General features: G+C 32.7%; 2 protein-coding genes across 2 annotated transcripts in view; one reads left to right on the forward strand and one right to left on the reverse strand.

Moving 5' to 3' along the window:
- The window catches only part of LOC129945932 (sodium/potassium/calcium exchanger 3-like), a 30,169-nt gene that overhangs the window by 3,705 nt on the left and 13,725 nt on the right, over positions 1–12,739 (reverse strand). The window lies entirely within an intron of this gene.
- LOC129945930 (sodium/potassium/calcium exchanger 4-like) lies at positions 1,374–6,782 on the forward strand. Its single transcript, XM_056055906.1, has 7 exons — positions 1,374–1,687; positions 2,056–2,207; positions 3,631–3,969; positions 4,033–4,368; positions 4,421–4,651; positions 4,716–4,913; positions 6,303–6,782. Coding segments are annotated over exons 1-7 (1,695 nt in total). The 5' UTR covers positions 1,374–1,685; the 3' UTR covers positions 6,740–6,782.

Consider the following 12,739-nt stretch of genomic DNA (forward strand, 5'->3'; position numbering starts at 1 on the left):
CATTTAGAAAGGCAATCAGTCTTTGATTTTCGTCTCTAAAAGTTTATTAAGATCTTCAAGCAAGTCCGTTTGAATGTTTCGCCAGCGGTTGGATTCTGTCAGAAAAAAATGAGAAAACTTTGCCCTTCAACGCTCCAAGAGGAATATTTCACTTTCTGCGAGTGAGGTATGAAAGGCCAATCCTTGCCCGGCCAACTCATTAGCTCCGTTATTTCCATCAATACCGCTATAACCTGGATTCTGTCAGAATAAGAGTGGCTCGGAGGTTAGTGTTTAGAACCAGTATAGGGGATGTTGAAGTCGAATTGATAGATAAAACAGTCGCTTGCTTATCAGTGCAGATAGCCATCTATTTTGGTTTTATTTTTATTTGACTATTATGCATGCCTCTCTGATTGCTAGTAATTCCACTTGAAATACAGTGGCACGATCAGGTAGACGAAAAGACTAAGATACATTTTAGGATTCATAGAATCAAATCGTTAGTGTTGCCATGCCCATATGGTGAGGGTCTGAAAAACCAACAGATTGATTCCTTAAGCCTTATTCCGCTGAACGATACCAAATATATAATGTGATGATGGCTGTGTACGTCCGTAACATCATCTTCGATTGAAGGCCCCTAAAATCTATAAAAGCGGGGAGAGAACACCGCAATGGGGCATTCCTTTGCTCACATGTTTGGAAGAGATTGTGTTCCCTAACGAAGCTTGAATCCTTCTATCACTCAGCATAGAAGTTTTCTATTCTTAAACGAAAACCTTTTCCCCGAAGTAAAGAAGTGAGTGTTCGATATGTTTATATGTGTATAGAAGAGTTCGTTGGAAAATTATGTATTTTAGGATTGTTATTATTTTTAACCTTATAGATTATATGGGTTATTTCTATAGAAGACGATGTTTTGGTTTTGGAGTTTTCCTTTATAATAACATTTTATGTTTTTGCTTATAAAAATTTAATAAAAAAAATATAAAAAAACATATTAAAAAAGTGCTTTAACCATTTTAAATTTCGTTGTTTTTTTATTTGGGTCTTCAAAGAAGTTAAAACATTTTCGAGATAAATATTTCATTTGAATTTTAACAATTGAAATGCTAACATGTATCTATCAAACTATACAGCCAAGATTATAATTACTTTATTACTAACCACTGGAGATTGTGTATGGTGTTTTGTGTTTCCAATCTCCAATGATAAGATCGATATGTGGTTCGACCCAAATGCAATAGCTTCACATATAATGTCAAGTGCGAAAAAGACGATATTGTAAGCAAACACCTCATATATTTACTCATTTAATTTGAAGGTAATTTTATGGTTTTATGATTTGAGCTGATATCTTACCGAAGATGCAAGATAACTACATAATAAAGTGAAGTTAGTTTTAGAAAACACGTGAAGAAGCAAAGTATAAAATTGATTCCTTCGAAGTAACTTTGAATTTTCTCCACAATGACTTAACCTAAAATAAACAACAAATCTTTTATTTTTGTTTTTGATTGGAATATTTCCAATGTTTGAGATAAACGCATTGTATTATATTTATAAAGGGTGCAAATAATTGAGAAATGATTGTATTTAATCAATGTATAAACAATGAACATAGGGTGATTTGTTATAATTGAAAATAAAACATGAGTTCCTTTGAAAGTGAAAACGTTGAAGGGAACATAAAATAACCAAAAATGTATGTCTGTTTTTATTTTTTATTTTGTTTTTAACATCTACTTAAAAGTTCCAATTCGCACCTTGAATTCCGTAAGAATTTTCGAATATATTCTTATCTAGTGGTATCTGTAATCCATGGTGATAATATTGTGTGCGTTCTTCGATATACTATCAAAATGCAATTTTTTGGACACTCTGATCAGTGAGATTTGTGTTCATAAACAGCTTGGATTTTTCCTCAGAACGATTTTTAGCTCTCAAGAGTCCCGTGATCGAATTTAATTTTGCATTTGTTGTAAACCTAAACTAAACGCGATAGAATTTAAATTTAATATTTACTGATTGATGAAAGCCCAACAGTATATACAAAATTTATTTTTAAAATAGGATGAACAAAGCTTTTTCTCAATCTTGCATCACGTTGCAAAAGCGTCGAATTAATACTGCACTACGAATACGTCTCATAATCTTTTTGGGGACTGTTGGAATATTTTCAATTGTTTTTACTATCGGTTCTGGAAATATAGATAGCTTTAACCGTAAGTCATTTTTGTATTATATAAGTTTTGACGGTGCGAATATAAGTTTAACTAACTAAGAAGAACAAACAGAAACTAAGTTAAGAGTTAAAGCCCAAAGCATTTTAAAGCATATGTTTGAATTCCAGAACAAAAATATTAATATCGAAGCCATATACAGTACTGACAATTCTCAACAGAAAATCGGTTATCTATTAACTTCAACAACATTGCTTTAAGAAAACATAATTTTAACCAAAACGTATTTTTTAATAATGAGTCAGAAAAATCTATTACCTATTTACAAATGCAAAAAATACTTTTGCTGTATATGTACATATGTATATAAACTGACCAGTTGGGATGTCATTTTTTATGAAAAAAATTTTAAAATAAATTTTATAATGATCATTATGCAAAAATACTAATCAACTTAACTTTAAATCTTAACTTGGATTTTTTCACGGATTGTTATTTCGTGTATCCAAATTTTACTTTAGAGCAGACTATTAGTAAAATAAATGTCTGCTTTAATTTGTTTGTAGTTTCAATTTAACAATTCAAATTATTTACCACTAATGTTTTCGAGATACAGACCTTGTTAGGCTTAGTTTTTTGTTAATAAAATGTGTAATGACTCTCTCAGCTATTATCTCTGGATTCAGTTTAATCGGTGCTTGAATTCCAAATCAGAACCAAAACTTAACTTTTTTAAAAAACTTCACATAAGGTCTAATTCAGTCTCATAAATTAAAGCATAACTAATAATATTTGCTTAAAACAAAGTAATATACTAAAATTATTTGGACTGTATAAACATACATGTAAGAGATTTGAATTAATTATAATTGCTTGAATTGAATACTTAACACTTAACACAACATAACATCATATTTCAATTCAAGCTAGCAAAACTTATTTGTTTTATATGGCAAAGAAAATCGTATTTATTTTGTACCTATATACATACATATGTAATTGTTCTTTAAATATTTGAAAGTTTTGGGGTTATAAAAATTTAGAAAAATATTGATATAGATTAAGAAAACTTGAAAACACCAGGATTGAATTTATTATTAAAAAGGTTACAAACAAGAATTACTATATCAGTATATACATACATTGATACATAATTTCAAACCGTTCGAAATTAAGTTTAAACGCTAAGCCTTGAACAAATGTTTACTTAAAAAACTGTAGATTCCCTCCATTCCTGACAATAACACTTGCACGCAGGAATGGTTGAGAGACGTAAGTCACTAGGCCCCAGTTCTCAATGGACTGTTGTGCCACCCAATTTATTTATTTTTAATTTCTAAAGTAAACGTGTATAACTAGTATATGGTTCGTTATGATTACAATTGATTTTAATATTTTAAAAAACAAAACAAGATTTTAACAGAACTGTTTTTTAAAATCTATAGTTTAAGTTTTTAACTTGCAGAAATTCGAAATGGTCGAAATCTTCTAGGCGTCCCAAATAATCTCTTAATCACACCAGCTCTGACAAAATCTAAACTTCCTCCCGTTGAATCATTTGCTATAAAAGGACCGGCTTACGATGAAAAAGATACAGTTGTCATTTTGTCTGAAGACATCTTTGCACCACCAGCTAATTGTACAAAACCCGCAATCAATGAATTTCCATCGGATGGTTTTACAAGAACGCAACGTAAAAATGGCTGTATCCTGATTCATATCCTCTTGGTTTGCTACTGCTTCTGGTTTCTTGCAGGAATTTGTGATGATTACTTCGTGCCAGCTATTGAGCAGATGTGTTTAAGTAGGTGTATTATTATGGTCTAAATCATTTATAATTATGTCATTTATGTGGATCAATGTTTAGGACTTAATATGCAAGAAGATATAGTGGGTGCAACTTTTATGGCTGCTGCTACTTCCAGTCCAGAACTTTTCATTAATTGCGTGGGAACTTTTATCACAAAAGGAGATATAGGTGTTGGGACTATAGTAGGGTCAGCGGTGTTTAATATTCTTGCGGTTCCAGCATGTTGTGGTATTTTTGCTGGACAGATGATCAATTTAGATTGGTGGCCAATAACAAGGGATTCTATAATGTATTGTGTGGCAGTATTGGGTTTGATTTGTACACTTTATGATGGCATCGTAATGTGGTATGAAGCCTTATTTTTAGTATTAGCATATTTCTTCTATATATCCGGTAAGTTATTGCAATAGTTGAGATATGTAATTTGTAAACATAAAAACCACAGCTATGTACTGGAATGATGTAATGGCGAGGAAAGCGAGAAAACTGATCTCAAAAGTAAAAAGAAAATCAAGAGTTCGTCCATTTCGACAAGTTAACGAAATAAGTCCACTTCTCCGAACTGTGGTAGAAGAGAAAATACAGCCTGTCACATCGCACCATGTTGGATATTGTAACATCGAGAACAGTGATAAAAATTCGGCAATGACTGATAGCGTGTGCAGTGCCGAAAGTGGTAAATATTCTATAAAGTTTTGACATTTAAATACAAAAGACATACATTTTAAAATTAATTTTAGATTTCGCTGATGACCCATGGAATAAGCGTGGTTCTTCTTCGTTCGTTTATCTTCTGAGGTGGCCTATGACTTTTTTGCTATGGTTAACAGTCCCTGATAGTAAACGCCATCCATCATGGCGTTTTGTTACATTTGCAATGGCTATAGTTTGGATAGCAATTATATCTTACTTCATTGCCTATCTAATCACAATTGTAGGTTAGTTGATATTCTATATAACGTATAAAAAGGACTAAAATCATTAAAACAAAACAATGATTAATTTTTAGGTATCATTATGTACAAATTTAGATGTAGCTGTTCTAGAAGCTCGTAGTAATAAGAGTATTTGTAATGTCCTTCCAAGCGTATTTTCAACGCATTTAATTTTAAATTGAATTCCGCTAAACCTGAACGTACGCGATGTGTGTTTTGACTAATACCAATGAATTTCAAAAGTTTGACTTCACTTTCTCGCTTACAAGTACTTCTAGATCCTAAATGTATTATGCTATTCTATACTTCTTGCCCCTTTTTATTTTTTTCTCTTCTCAGTATCTTGTTTTCATCATAATCATACGAGTATGTTGTATATAAATATTTCTCTCAAGCTCTTTTCTTTCTTTTTGGTAGCATATCTTATATATATACATGTGGACATACATATAAGTATATAACGCGTTTATTCAAATCTCAAAATAAACAAAATTTTAGATTTTAGATTCTTATCATTCACCTTAAGACATCAGTCATATTTAACAATATAATTCCCTAAAATCAAGTTTCATAATCTATTAACATTTCAACTGAAAGAGAAATATTCATTTACACACAACGATCAAGATTAAATCATATCAATTTGCTGAAATTCGTTCATTCAACTTAGACGCAGTGTTAATAAATTATAATCTGGCACATTCTATCCAGTTAACCAGTGATGCCTAATAAGTTATTTTTGTATGAAAAGATATTTTTTTACGTAAGCACGTATGAATAAAGTATGACGTACCTACCTCTAACATTTAAAAAATATTTATTATGTGCCGTTGCTGTCCATAAGCAATCAAATGTTTTTAAAGTTATTTCGGGCTATTATGTCTGAGCTTGAAGTGGGAGTGTGTACAAATAATTTAGCCACTCAAAATATTTGTATTACTTGATTATAAAAAGACCCCTAAGCACTTAATTATCTTAAGTTATTGATATCTTACACGCGTTGTGTTTTCTTTCTAGGGAAGATTTTATCGAGTTTATTACCTAGTTAAACAATAAGTAGGACTTATTAAAAGAAATGTATAAGGTATTATCTTTTGTATGTAATATCATTATGTCTATGGTGAAACTGATAACGACTTCAAAATTATCCTTCTTAAAGAAATTATTACTCGTCTGATTTGATCGCCCTAAACACAATTACAAATAAATTAATTAATTCAAGTTCGAAAAAAATGTATTTCTGTCCTTTCATTTAATTTACATGATAACACGAAATAAAAAGTTTCTGTTTTTCAAATCTATTTAATTTATAAACAGCAAAAAATGACTGATAACATTTTTATAAAATTAGAAATGCTCTTTTCAATAAATGGATTTCTATTTTCTTTGCAGGAGATACCCTCAATATTCCCGACTCCGTCATGGGTCTTACAATTCTAGCTGCCGGTATGAGCGTACCCGAGGCTGTTTCTAGTGTCATTGTAACAAATCAAGGACACGGTCAAATGGGCATCAGTAATTCTATTGGCTCGAACACATTCGATATTTTGCTATGTTTGGGAGTGCCTTGGTTTGTTAAAGCGTTTTTTGTTCCGACAGTACCTAATGAACATTTTGTTGTACTAAATTCATCTGGATTAACATATTCTGCTATTTCACTATTGACAACACTTTTTGGACTATACATCGCATTTGCTGCAAATAAATTTCGTTTAGATTGGAAAATTGGTATAGCATGCACAGTTATGTACGTTGGATTTTTAATTTTAGCATCAATGATTGAGCTTAATTTATTTTTTAATGTCAATTTACCAATATGTGAACATTAAGCAATAAACTTTAATTTATTTATGTATGCTTTTCATAGCTCTATATATATTGTTTTTTTTTTAAATTTAATTCAGCTTTATATTCGATTGTTTTTAAGACATAAGAGTTATATTTATATGTCAATTAATGTTTTACACTTTAAAGAAATGTTGTTGCAAAAAATGGTTCCAACTATAAAATTACATGCACCATTTTGAACTTGTAATTGGTACACTTGGGTATTCTTAATTTTCGTTGGCTTTATTTAAGTAGCTGCTGTTATATCTTATTTATGTTCATGCTTCTGGAAATATAAAAACTATAATGAATTTATTGTCGTTCAAAATGCAAGCCAACTAAATATCAGACCAATATGGTGTCATCCCGGAGGTTTGGAGGTAATAATGTAACATATGTTTTAAGAAAGCCAAAAATATGAGCTCAAAGAAATGTTCTGTTATTTCATTGTTCAGAAACAATTTACCAACAAAATTTACTATAGTTAACCCTTCAGATATAAAATTAAATTCCAGACTGGATCCCGCAAGCTATTGGAAAAATTTGAATAACATTGATTCATTCATTACAAATATATTAGTAACTAAATTACAAAAATAAGAAAAATATGAGTCTTATACCCATGGAGTGCAGTCAGCCGTTTTTGACAAATTTTGAAAAAAAAAATTTATGGAAGAATCAGAATTAGATGAAGCATACAAATATATTTTTCATTTAGGTTGGGATAGGTAAATGGCCTGGCTATTGATTTAGTTACCCCCTGTTATACCCTAAAAGTTTTATAACTTGCCTGAGAAGTTACAGTATATCATATGATAATTTATGTTAACATTTTCCAGCCATTTAGATGCTTTGATAAAGCGTAAGAGAGTGTTCCCTGCATGATTACTAAAGAATTATTTTCCTAAAAAATTGTATCTTGTGTGGCACAATGCTGGGCAGTGACATAGGAAGTGAGTAGTGTCCTCTTACGTATCATCGTCGACAAGACGCATTTTCATCTAGTTGTAGGTTATTATGGCCACTAGTAATTGTAGAGATTCTTTTTCGAAATATATATAGTCCGGTCAATTTAGACATTTGACCCACGACAAATTCAGGGGAAGCTGAAAATTCTTAAAATTGTTTAAATTATAATTATAAACATTGTCTTAAAAGTCCCAACCGATCCCATGTAAGGAAAAAATTTTAGCGGGGTAATAAGGCCAAAAAATGAGTTTTTCGCGATTTTCTTGAAAACGGTAAGTTTTATCGCAAAATTACCCCAGACATAATTTGTAGATCAGGGAATTTCCTATAAAAAAGGTATCAATAATTTTTTCCCTAAAAGCCACCGCTTCTGAGATATAACGATGCAAAAAATTGCAAGCGTCATAAACGCACACGTTTCCACGCCACCTCTGAGGTAGTGTACTTAGCGCGTTTTTTTTAACGTGGTTTCCCCAATAGGCCTATTCCACGGGTCTGTTGTGATTAGATTTAGAAATTAATAGTTTATTCGTCGGATTCGGAATCGTCAATCACTTCTTCTTCTTCCTCTTCTTCTTCTTCTTCTTCTTCTTCTTCTTCTTCTTCTTCTTCTTCTTCTTCTTCTTCTTCTTCTTCTTCTTCTTCATCCTGACTATAGGTGAATTGTGTTAAAAGTGAAGCATCACATGTTTCTTCGTCAGTATTAAATGAATCCTCTGTTGTTGGTGATTCTACATTAGAACAAGACTGGCCTTGACAATTCGTACAAGCCAGAGAACAAAACAGCCCAACTTTTTTGCAACCACATTTAGCATTGCATCCTTTTTTACAGTTACAAAAGATAGTGTTGAGCAATTTTTCCGGCGCAGGTTGAAGCAAAGTCTGAATTGGTTCTAATATATTATCGACCAACTTCCAACCCCAATCTGTTGGGTTTAGTTGATAACCAAGCCACACTTGAACTTGGTAGTATACCCGAAGAAGATGTTGATGAGCAGAGACTGAGGTTGGAGGAAGACAAGCTAATTGTACTTGTTTCTTATTTCGAGTATTTTTGACAAAAGATGCATATCGAAACTTGTCTAAGCAGGTAGTTTTTTTAGGAGCTCCGTACATAGGAAGAAGAAAGTGAATTCCGTTGGTAATAACTTCTTCTGGAGTTGAATTACATTTTTTAAAAACTTCAGCAGTTTCAAGTAAGTCTTGCTTTTCAAACATTTTGAATACAGTTGTTTTACCCCTCCTGTAAAATGCAGATGTCGTATCACAGCCAGTTATGGCGTGTAAAAATAGTATGTGATTTCGACACTTTGCAAAAGTCGACAAACTTTTTGATGAATAAAACTCTCTGGTTTTAAGAAGAAAATAGTTTTTTCAGCTGGACTTCGAGCAGTGAGTAACACGAGTAAATCTACATCTTCACCCACAACAATCGTTATATTTGTCATGTTAACTTGTTCTATTGCTGTTTCGATAATCAGTACATCGGCGTCGTTATGAGCTTGTTTAACCAGTATATTCTCAGCAGTAAACTTTTCTTTTAACATTGAAATAAATCGAGACTTGTTGTGAGTATTTGCCAAAAATTTCTGTTGACTAGTAGGAACTGTAATAAATTTATCAAATAAAATGTCGGAAGATGAAGATGTTGCCAAAGTTCGACGACGCTGTTCTGCTGCTTTAATATTTGTCGTGCAATCATTATAGCCATCAAATACGACAGTAGCTCTGGGACCAAAATGTCGACGTACATACTGAACGTACTTATCAAAAATAACACTGAATGTTTCTTCAGTATCCCAAACAACACGGTGCAGTAAATATCCACCATCAATAATGTACGTCGCATTATCGTTTATTATCAAGGTTACACTATTGTATGTATTAAGGGATCGAGTTTCATTATACCTGATATTCTCAGAATAATACTCATGAGTATTTTATATTTTAAATGTAACTTAAAATCACCGACAGAAACATATTCTTACTTACATTACAGCTACAGAAAGTATATGGGTGAGGTACTTAGGCATATTATGACGCTCGCAATTTTTTGCATCGTTATATCTCAGAAGCGGTGGCTTTTAGGGAAAAAATGTTTGATACCTTTTTTATAGGAAATTCCTGATCTACAAATTATGTCTGGGGTAATTTTGCGATAAAACTTACCGTTTTCAAGAAAATCGCGAAAAACTCATTTTTTGGACCTTATTACCCCGCTAAAATTTTTTCCTTACATGGGATCGGTTGGGACTTTTAAGACAATGTTTATAATTATAATTTAAACAATTTTAAGAATTTTCAGCTTCCCCTGAATTTGTCGTGGGTTTACTGATTTTTTGGTCTAATTTGACCAGACTAATAATCGAACGGGATCTTGTTTTGTTGAATTTGTGCCACAACCACCTTTTGTGCATTTAACTGTTGTAGGGTTAATCGTCCAGCCACATCTCTTTGGTTCAAAGTCTTTCGCTTATAATCGTTAGCAATTTCCTTGTTCCCACTAGAGGTACATCTTCGCCAAAAGGAATTACATACTTTGACTCCATTAAATTCAAGGTTGGTAAGGATTTCAATCATGACAATAATCAATTTTACCCTAAGAAATAAAAAAAAAATGAGACTCCAAAAAAAAATCAAAAGCAACCATCAGAATTTATGATCCGTTTTATTTGTTCACGTGTAGACCCGTGGCATGATGGTAAGTTCGTTGGACTTAGCGAGAGAACTTCGTTCGAGTGGCTTAGCCCCACCAAACAACAGAAACCTGACAAATACAGAAATTAACCAACATTTACAACAGATGGACGAAACAATAAAACGAACGATGGAACGGACAATTCCAAAGTACAGAGAACGGGACCAAATGGACGCTTACAGAAACGCGACAATTGACGCACTACGTAGGCACAAGAGTGGCTTGCTGACAAGACTCAAAAACTTGTACAGACGACTGACAGACCCACGCGACTTCGATGTTAGGACACTGAAGTCGTCAATAAAAAATGTCAATCTGTTGATTAAGGAGAACTACAGGTTACCAATTAACAAGTACTGGGACCGCAAGATCCTGTCAGTTAATTCGAGTGATCCTAGTATGTTCCCTAAAATCAACAAGATATTCAGGAAAAAGAACGACAAAGAGCTGACCTTCCGAGTCTGAAACTCCGAAGAACCGAAGAGAACAGATACGTACTCATGACAGCGCAAATAGATCCAGAGGAAGCCATCTTTGACGATGACTATTACATAATTGAAAAACCGAAGGAAAAAGTGGAGGCGGTGGGAGCTGATTTCCAGCAAGTGTACAAGGTGAATGTTAGCATTCGCCCCAACCACGACCTGGAAAACAGAGCCCTACTTAATCACTTTTACCTTCGAAATGATATGATACAATGGCGATCTGAGAACCGCGGTTTCATGCGGTTCAATGACGATTCCTTGGCAAATGCCATAATCGCCGAGCAAACGGGACCAAGTCCCTTGTTAGTGACGAAGGTTGAGCTTCAGCTCATCTTTAATTCAATAAAAAACAAAAAGTCAGCAGGCGTTGATGGTATATCCAACGTTGTACTAAGACATTTACCGATGAAAGCAATTGACATTTACACCACACTCTTCAATAATGCACTGAATAGTTCATATTATCCAGTGCACTGGAAGACCGCTGTGGTTCATCCTCTCCCGAAAAAGGGAAAGAACCGAACTGATAGGGTGAAGCAGGAGAACCAGTTTCATTGGCTTCAATCAGCATTTGATATTGGGTAGTCGGGATGGGGTTTTAAGCCTTGGTCGGCTTACATACTTGTTTTATAGTTTTAGGGTTTAGTTTTAAGTAGAATAGGCATGGTGGCACAAAAAAAAATTAAAAAATAAAAACAAAAAAATTAAAAAAAAAGAAAACATGGAATATAAAAAAGAAAAAAAAATTTTAAAAAACATACAAAAAAAGACAATTAAATATAAAAACAAAAAACGTTAGATTTGCTGCTGTGGTTGTTCTAGTTTTAAGTAGTTTATAGGTAGAATAGGTAGTTTAAGTTAGTTTTAAGTTTTATATTAGGGACCTTATTTAAAGTAGTTTTTAAGTAAAAATAAAAAGGATATTGATATTAGTTTTTTAAATTTTCTAATTAATACAAAAATAAATAAAAATGAATTGAAGTTAAAATAGATCTTAGGGCCGAAAGGCATTAGTAGTTAGTGTTATAGTTTAACTTGGAGTGTCCGTATGGGACCATTAAGTTAGTTGTAAGTTATGGATAATTAGTTATGGATAACTAGTTTTATGAATTTTAATCTAGCTTTAAGATAGGTTTAAGAATGAATTAATAAAAATGGATTTAAAAAAAAAGTTCGTTGGACTGTCATGCCAAAGGTCATGGGTTCGATCCCTGCCTATGCCATCTAAGGTTTTTTTTATGGGTTCTGCCTCTTGCGAAAAATTGACAAATTCTCCAAGAGTAATTCTTGCCATGAAAAGTGCTATCTCAAATTTGCCGTTCCCATCCCTGACAACGGTACTCGCACACAGGATTGGGTGAGAGTTGTAAGTCACTAGGCCCTATTTTTCAACGGACTGTTGCGCCACCCAATTAATTTATTTTTTATTTTTATTTGATAACGTGCTTCTGCATGCATCACTTTACTATAAGCACTTATGTTGAAACTGAATTATAAAACCTCTCCCTGTTTTTGTTTTATCGGCAAGGTTTTGTTCAATCATCAAAACTTTGGCATAATTCACTTATGTATGTGTTTGAGTGTGAACTACGCAGCTCTCTCAATTTGAAAACATGAAACACATAAACCGTTTTCATCAAAAAAAAAGACTGTGAAAGGAATTTAAAGAGGTGTAAAAACCCTAGGTAAATATTAAAGTAATATGATCTGTTTTCTGATGAAAACAATTGTGTAGAATATTTGGACGTATGTTCAAAGTAACCGAATTTAAACAATGCCTCCATTTAACCACAAAAATCACCGGATACTGCAAATAAAAGTAAGTACTTTTCTTGAACCGGCTGCAAACC

The sequence above is a fragment of the Eupeodes corollae genome, chromosome 2 (genome assembly GCF_945859685.1).
Source record: "Eupeodes corollae chromosome 2, idEupCoro1.1, whole genome shotgun sequence".
NCBI lineage: Eukaryota > Metazoa > Arthropoda > Insecta > Diptera > Syrphidae > Eupeodes > Eupeodes corollae.

What these genes read in the sequence shown, in the direction of transcription:
- LOC129945930 (XM_056055906.1), top strand. An exon ending in AAATATAGATAGCTTTAACC is followed by an intron (nt 2,208 to 3,630) that starts GTAAGTCATTTT and finishes TTTAACTTGCAG; the next exon opens with AAATTCGAAATGGTCGAAAT. An exon ending in CTATCTAATCACAATTGTAG is followed by an intron (nt 4,914 to 6,302) that starts GTTAGTTGATAT and finishes TTTTCTTTGCAG; the next exon opens with GAGATACCCTCAATATTCCC.